Source organism: Belonocnema kinseyi, chromosome 8 (assembly GCF_010883055.1).
Source record: "Belonocnema kinseyi isolate 2016_QV_RU_SX_M_011 chromosome 8, B_treatae_v1, whole genome shotgun sequence".
Lineage (NCBI taxonomy): Eukaryota > Metazoa > Arthropoda > Insecta > Hymenoptera > Cynipidae > Belonocnema > Belonocnema kinseyi.
The window spans coordinates 98,609,562-98,617,946 of NC_046664.1; the positions used below are offsets into that span (position 1 = coordinate 98,609,562).

The following is an 8,385-nucleotide window of genomic DNA, read 5'->3' on the forward strand; positions in this document are numbered from 1 at the left end:
CCCAGCATCGAAATCTGGAAATATTAAAATCCCAATCTCTTCATTTTATCTCAAAGCAGATAGAGATATAAATAGAACCGCCGAAGTGTTCCGACCGGCAATCGTGCACCTTCCAGTTTTCAAATTCAGAAGAGGAGAAATAGGTTGCGCGCACAACCCAGGCATTTATATCGTCTCCTACCATATTCACACGGACATAGACGTGTCATAGTGTTGGTCGAGATTTTCCTCTCTTGAGTCCTCGTCAAGATGGATGAAACATATAATATTTTTAGTTTATCTAAGATTCTCCAAGAAAGGGAAACAACTCTTCAGTGGTTGCGACAAATCGAATTAATTCCGTCTGAACGATTTTACTCAAAACATAAGGAAAAGATGACTCTTGTGGAGTCTGAACATGTTTGCGGATCGTTCCTTTGTTATAAATAACATAAATATCGTCACAGTGCCGCTGCAGAAAACACGTGGTTTGAGAGGTGCCGCATTTCTGCAGCGGCCTGTATGCTCATTACGTATTGTTTTGCGTTAATTTTTAATTTAGAACAAACGATCCGGGAAAGCAGCATTATAAACAATCAATCGATTTCTCGAGAAACAGTTTCAGACCGCTTCTCATTTTGTAGAGAGGTCTGCATGCTTGCTCTTGACAGCAACTTCGAAGAGGATGGTCGCATTGGCGGTGTCGGTGAAGTTGTTTAAATCAATGAGTGCAAAATCGTCCGTCGAAAATACGAGCGAGGACGTGTAGTAGAAGGATCATGGATTCTCGGAATGATCCACAGAGGACATTCCTACAACTATCGGTTGGAAATCTGTCCCGGTAATAAGAGAGATCAGGCTACTTTAATTGCATTAATAAAAAAGCATGTAGCGAAAAGGACAGAAATCCACACCGATTGTTGGAAGGGATACATTAATCTCGAAGATCATGGATTTGTCCGCAAAATTGTGAATGATTCCGAACAATTTGTGGATCCCGATTCCGGAGCGCACAGACAAAACATCGAGTCATCTTGGCGGTGGATGCGACGATTTCTCTCACGAGGAGGAGTGCGTAAGAGCAACATTGCAGGGCATCTTTTCGAATTTTTGTGGCGGCGACGCGTAAAGAAAATAGTTGTTGATCCATTTAAAGAATTAATTACTAACATAAAAGCATATTTACCTGGCCACTAAATATACTCAGCAGACTATTATAAAAAAAACTTATAAGGAGTATACAATCAAGACAATAAATAGAATATACTCAGAATTTCTGATTAAAATAAATTAAAATATATTTAAAAATCATAACAGTAAAAAAAACAATTAAAAAATACAACAACAAAAAAATGCTTTTCAAAATACTCCAACCTTCCCGTGGTGAAAAGCGTGAATAGGTATGCAACCGAAACCAATGGAGAATGCTCATTGTTTTTTTTTTTTCATAAAAATCGAGATATCACTAATTTTCTTGAAAACTATCACTCGTAGAGAAAAATGTGTCACACAAAGAATGTATATTTTTGTACGATCTACAACTGTTATTGGAAACATTTTGCGAGAATTTGCATATTGGCTGAGATAAACGCAAAAACCCCTATTTTTTATGATTTTTTCGCAATTTCACCATGAAAATCGCCGAGTCGCCAATTTTCACTATCATTTTCGTAATCAGCGCGTCAAAATACACAGGTATATGCAGTGTGAAGGAAATCGTCACGTTCACCTATTCGGAACTGCACCCTTACAACCTCTAGCGATGTAAATAAAAGGACCCTCGAACAGCAGTGTAATATTATATACGCGATACAAATAAAATTACACATTCCCTCGCACAAACTTTACATTCAGAAGGGAAAATTCAGTCTCAGCGTGTAAAAATACCATGCGTCAGTAAAATCACTTTCATGTTCGATTAAAAATTATACCGAGTTTTTTAATTTTACCAAAGATCTTTAATTTTACCCTGGCGGAAACTGTAAAATTTTTGATCTATAATTAATTTGCAATTTAGAATAATTAATAAAATAATATGTGAATTCGAAAGCGTCTCTCGTGTTCGTTGTTTATCGATGCCTTCATCCTTCAATTTTGGAGCATTTTTATTTTTAATGCGAGGAAATTGACAGCTATGTTAAACTTTTTTGACAGCTTTTACATAAAGTAGACCGAATCCGAGCTATTCCTATTTTGCCTTTTACATTTTCTGCTATTGGAACGGAAAAAAGGCGGTTATTCAAAGCGTATATTTCATATTCTTGTTACGGAATATTTAAACATCTAAATAATAAACATAGTATCTAATGTATTTTAGGTAGGTGGTAACGTGTCCGACTTGTGTTTCTTCAATATCCATGAAATTGGACCCTAATAAATTTAATTTTATTCTTTCACATAATGAATTTTACATTTTCGTGTGTGAAATTATCGTCCGAATTGGAATATCACAACAGATGCAATTGTGCAATTCATCGCTAGGTGGATTCTTACAATTTTTCGTAAAGTTACTCCGATACACGAGGATCCTTTTATTTACATCCACCAGAGATGTAAAATTCAATAGATTTTTTTACAGTGTGGAAAAGATATAAATTTCAATTTTCGATGTTTTTTTACTTTCAGATTGTACAATTTCAAATATGTTCCATTTTGAGATTGTCTAATTTCAAAAGCTTTCGAATTTGAAGAATATTATACGTTTGAGTTTGAAATGGTTAAATTATGAATGTCTAAGTTTCCGTTTTAAACGAGTTAAATTTAGACTGGAGGGCAATAACGGTGTCCTTGTATATTCAGAAGCCTTTGCTCAAAAGTTTCTTCTTAATTTTTCAGGATTAAATTCATTAAGCTGGAGACTATTCTTTGAAAAGTTAAAATTATAAAATTTTTTTACCTCAAACTTTTTTGAAAACTTAAATAGCGAGGAAAAATTTTTGTAAGCCGAAAAAAACAAGATTTTTTTAAATCTTAAGTGGCCACCGTGTAATATTTAAAATAATATTTCTCCGATAATGCTTTTATTTCGTTTCTGGTGGCTTAGGAGGCTTTAAGCAATCTAAAGAAGAATCTGCAAAACAAGTGGGACGTAATACAATTGCAAGCTGAAGAACAAGTACGATTGTCAAAAGAAAGAAAGAAAGGAGATAAAATTGTGAGCGATTCGCAAGAACGTGCATTTTGGAGAGTTTACCGACCGCCTCCTGGATGTTCGAGTAGCCTTGAAGTAGTGCCCGTGCCTACTCGTGCAAGACCTGGCCAGCCGCGAGCTCCTCCCCGCAAAAGGACTCTTACCGATTTGCAGCGCGAGGTACTTTTCCTTTCTTCAAGTCAAAAAATACTTTTCAATGGGGTGTTAAAATCTTCCGATTTTGGCTTGCGTGCGTAAATTGAAAAATGCATTGTTTTCCATAGTTTTTGCTCGAATGAATCGGAAAAAGTATTATGTCCCCCAAAAAATTTAAATAGAAACTTAGGCTAGTGGCTCGTGTGCTTGTGCAGATTCGAAAATTATTTGTCGTCTCATAAACGAAAATATAATATAGATACAAAAATTTAAGATCTCATATTTTATGTAATTTTTCTTAATGCTATCTTATAGTTTTGACGCCGTTTGAATCGATTTGTACCACCCTTGTTCGAAGACTTGAGAATGAAAAGTGTATAAAGACTTCAAACGAAATTTTACAGGATGAACAAAAAAAGTTTTCTCTCATAGTTTTTCAAACATACCATTTTTATAAAATTATAGAAGTATGCATTCCCCAAGAACGCTACTGGAATATATGAAAACATTAGGAAAAAATGTTTTCTTGGTGAAAAGGGGAAAAAGAAAATGGTCCTTATCCAATTACCATTTTCTTAATTTGAAAATTTAATGTTTACCATTAAAAGCGAAATGGTTTCTGCATATTCCTAATGTGTATCGATAAATATTGTTCTAAATTACTTCTGACTTAAAACTCGGTTTCTTCTTCCAGGTTGAGCTTTTGCGAAGTAGTGTGACACGTACAAGAATAAAGGTTTCAGTTGCTATTGAAAATCTAAAGTCTCACTACGAAACATACGTAGAATACGATCCTATGCTTACGCAACCACAACCTTCCAATCCATGGATCACTGACGATCACACTTTCTGGCTACTAAATAGCCCTTTGTGAGTTGAATCAGAATATTTCATTCCCTTTTTTTTTGTCTCAATCGTACTTAATATGTTTATTCTCAATGAAATTCTATTTGAATTTTAGGGTGGAAATTCCAACTGAAAAAAGAGTAAAACGGTGGGCACTGTCGATGGAGGAAATAATGTCAGATCCGACGGGTTTGCTGGAGTTCACGAATTATCTGAGAAAGGAATATAGTCATGAGAATATTCGATTTTGGATGGCTGTGAAGGATTTGAGGCACAGTTTTCAAGCCCAGATACCTCAAAAAGTCAAATCAATTTATAAGTTGGTAACTTACGGGTATTTTAATGTTCTTATCTAAATTTTGGCAGAGTTAATAGCTTAATTTTTCACAGAGAATTTTTGGAAAGAGGTTCCCCCTGTGAAATCAATATCGACGGAAAGACTTTAGAGAAAGTTATGGAGGAGATGAAAACCCCGACTAGGTTTACTTGTGATGCAGCTGCCGAACACGTATACACGTTACTTCTCAAAAAGGATTGTTATCCCAGATTCATTCGCTCCGATCATTACCGAACTCTTTTAGCTTCCGGAGTTCAACCACTAGTCAAGAAAAGGTATGAAAATAATTGTAAGCAGGTGTCTAAATGCTGATTAGGAAATACCATTCTTAAGAGTTGTTATCCGATGAGATATCGCATTTAGAGATGAAAAATAAGTCAATTGCTAAATTCTTTTCCAGTGTGCAGTTCCGAGATATAAGGTAAGCTTACATCGATATTGAATAATGTAAAAGACTGTTTAGTCTTGCTGGTCACTTAAAAGCAACAAATCTGCTTCGAAATATGTTTTCGATGTATTGGGCATGACTAGTAACCTCGCGGATTACAAAATTGTACATATATTTCATATCCAGCTAATAACTTGGCAAAAAAATCATATTTCCTTACGTAATTATTTCCTAGAAACTGCAATAGCTTTAAAATGGTTAGAATATCCCCTCACGGTAAGCTATTCTATGTTCAATGTTCAATATGCATTCCGAATAGTTAAACCAAACCTTTATTTCTTTTCATCACAACCAAATTTCCTTCTCCAATTATCTTTGTGATCAAGATAATTCCAGAAAATACGATAAAATGTTGGTATTCACTTCCCAATACCTGTATCTCGTAATTGCACACTCATCAAAATTCGAACCCGCCGTATGGCAATTGCCCACCCATCTTAAAAATTCCTTTTTCATATTTCCGAATAAATGCCATTAAGTACTAATACATTTTTGTATTGTTAGATTCTTTGGATTTGGAGGACAGGCAAAGAAAAAAACTCCTTCCACATCGAACCCTATGCCCGGGATTCTTCAACAGCATACGGTCGGTGGAGGATCTGGAGGAAGACGACGGGGAAGTGATCGAAGTCTTTCTGGATCAGCGCACGAACTCGCGGTTTGTGGAGTTCGTGATGTTTCGTCAACTCCTCGAGTTCCACATTCTCACAGCCAGTCGAACCTCACAGATATTCCCTACAGGTTCGTAAGATTTTCAAATAAATCTGCTAGATTCAACACAGTTCTTTCAAATCTGAACGCTTTTGCTTTTAACAATTAACACGAAAACACTGAAACAATGCAAAAGATCTATTCCTTGAGTCGTTGAGCTGCTTAGCTGTAGAGAAGGTGAAAGTCAATCGGTACTCAAAGTCGGTTTTATCGATCCGGCTTTATTTTCAGGGGTGATCTGGCTTACTTCGTAAAGATACCTTCCAGGCCTAGTATCCATAGTGACGAGTAAGTCCCCGATATTCAATTTCTCGCCATCATTGTGGTTCACTGTTTTTATCGAGTATTCATTTTTAAATATTTCAATCGTACGTTTTTCTATACTTGACGCTGCTGTTCTTAGATCTATGTATATCAGTAACTTCTCTTTGACTCGTGTTGAAAATTCTTCTTTCCTTTGTGCTACAGTTTACTTTGTGCATCCGGTTGTTTTAACTGTTGAGATCTCTTTGGTCTGTTTTTACTGTGAATATGACATGTCACTTCAGAAATGATAACGTACCCATCGATGTTAATCTTCTGCCTTTTTCATGTCTCCAGGGCCTATACATTTATTGTACTCTTATTCTGTGAATGCAAAGTACCCTTCTCTCTGATCTACAGCAACTACACGTATCATTATCACCTTCATCAGATTCCAATTCTTTTATTTTGTTTATGCCTTGCTTTCATATATTGTTTACAACGTAACCACTGAACCAAGAAGAAACCAGAAAGTTAATTATTAGTTTTAGTTTAAAAAAACTATCCAAAATCCTTTAAATGTCACTTGATTATCATGTGAAATAATCTGATATTGAACGAGTTTGTTTTGAAATTCTTTAAAATTGTTACTATTTCTATGCACAATTTTACAGTTTCAAGGACGTTTAATTTAAGTTGCCGAATAGTTTGAATTGAAATAATAGTGTAAATATTTTCAGGGTCGTTAAATTTTAATGAAACTTCATGGAATTATAGTGTTATAAAAGAGACATTTTGAGCTTAAAGTATTTAAAATTTTTCTTTAAATTGCGAGAGTTACACTATGTTGAATTTTGTTATTACATCTTTTTAATTATAGATATTTTTGAAGCTGTGCAATGATTTTTAATGAAACTTCGACATATTGTAGACAAAATTATACGCTTTAATAGCATAATATAGTAAAAAAAATTGAAAAGAAGATGGGGGAGCTGAAAAAGGGAAGGGCTCGTGGCTTGTGTCCGGACGACGTACTATACTTCGCATTCGAAACGTTCATAATTTGAAAATGTACGACTTTGAATGTTTACTTCCAGCCTACCAACAAATTACTTTTTTGATTTGGAAAATTTTTTAATTTAGTAACTAGTTCAATTGTTTAATGTAGAAATTAAAACGCTAATAGTTCAAGAATGTTGAATTAATAATGTTCAAAAATGCATTTGACATCATAATAATTTATCAGTTTGAAGTGTTAAGCCTTCAGTATTGAAAAAATAATGCTCTTTTTCAGGATTTTAACATTATTATTGAAAGTCTTTTAATACTTTGATTATTATTATTATTGATAAAAAGAGATATTTCGGGTTTCACTCGTGTAAAAAACTACGAATTGTTTGCCGACGTTTCGTAGTTTTTTACACGAGTGAAACCCGAAATATCTCTTTTTATCAAAATGAATCATCGTGAAAGCATAAAATCTATTATTATCATTATTATTTCAAAAAATAAAATGCCAATATTTTTATATTACAAATTTTTAAATTGAACTGTTTTAAATGGAACAATTTTAAATTAGAAGCGTTTGAAATCGTATAAGTTGAAAAGTAAGTAAAATTATTAAAAACTGTCTTGTTTAAAATTTAAATTATTCATAATGTAAGATTTCCAATTATACAGGGTGTCTCAAAAGTATCGGAACAGTCCTGTATCTTCTTAAGTGAGCTATTTTTCTCAAAGCTTAAGGTCATTTCCGTAGTAACTTTTGATAAAGAACCTTATGTTGACCTTAGTTTTGACCTTGAGGATGAACTTCAAGATTATTTCAAAGTCATCTTTTTTTAATGGAGACGTTCCTTTTTGACACCAGAAATCAAAAGAACGATAAATTTTACATTCAAATATCTACTTAGGATGTATGTTCCGGATAACTTTAAAGATCACCCTAAGATCATTTTAACTCAAACAATGTTTTGATGGCTATAAGAATAGCATAATTGAAAAATATTCCATACCGGACAAATTTATGTAAGTGAGGTAAATTTTTAGTGGTAATGAAAAATATTACCCAAGGAGTTTTTGACGTCGCTAAGGATGAGTCTGCACTGTGAAAAAAGTTGGTGTCAATTTACATCCTGCAGCGATGGAAATTAATCGATCGGCGTGACACATAGCCAATAAGCAGAATTCTGTAAAAATACATATTTTTCTTCTCAACCTGCGTCCGCCATAAAAAAAACATGCAGGCCGTAAATTTCCCGTCGTTGACCGTAAAATTATGTACGGGTCGTAAGTCAACATACACAGTCAAAATGATGTTTTGAGGTTAGGTCTCCCTAGACTGTTCCGTTAAACTCAAACATCCTTTGTAGTTATTGAAAATAGAATTTGATAGTATTATATATATATATATAATTAAAAATTTGTCATAATTACAACCGCAGGATTTCGCCGGGAGCGGGTGCTAATCTGAAAAATTGCACCCGCTTCCAGCGAAATCGCGGTAAAATTTCAGCCACAACCACGTCTCACAAC

General features: G+C 34.2%; 1 protein-coding gene across 1 annotated transcript in view; it reads left to right on the forward strand.

Annotated features, from left to right (window-relative positions):
* Positions 1–8,385, forward strand: part of LOC117177728 (regulator of G-protein signaling 11) — a 50,384-nt gene that overhangs the window by 34,166 nt on the left and 7,833 nt on the right. Inside the window, 6 exon segments of the mRNA XM_033368623.1 lie at positions 3,023–3,289; positions 3,960–4,135; positions 4,227–4,430; positions 4,502–4,723; positions 4,849–4,869; positions 5,401–5,637. Coding sequence (XP_033224514.1) covers positions 3,023–3,289; positions 3,960–4,135; positions 4,227–4,430; positions 4,502–4,723; positions 4,849–4,869; positions 5,401–5,637 — 1,127 coding nt within the window.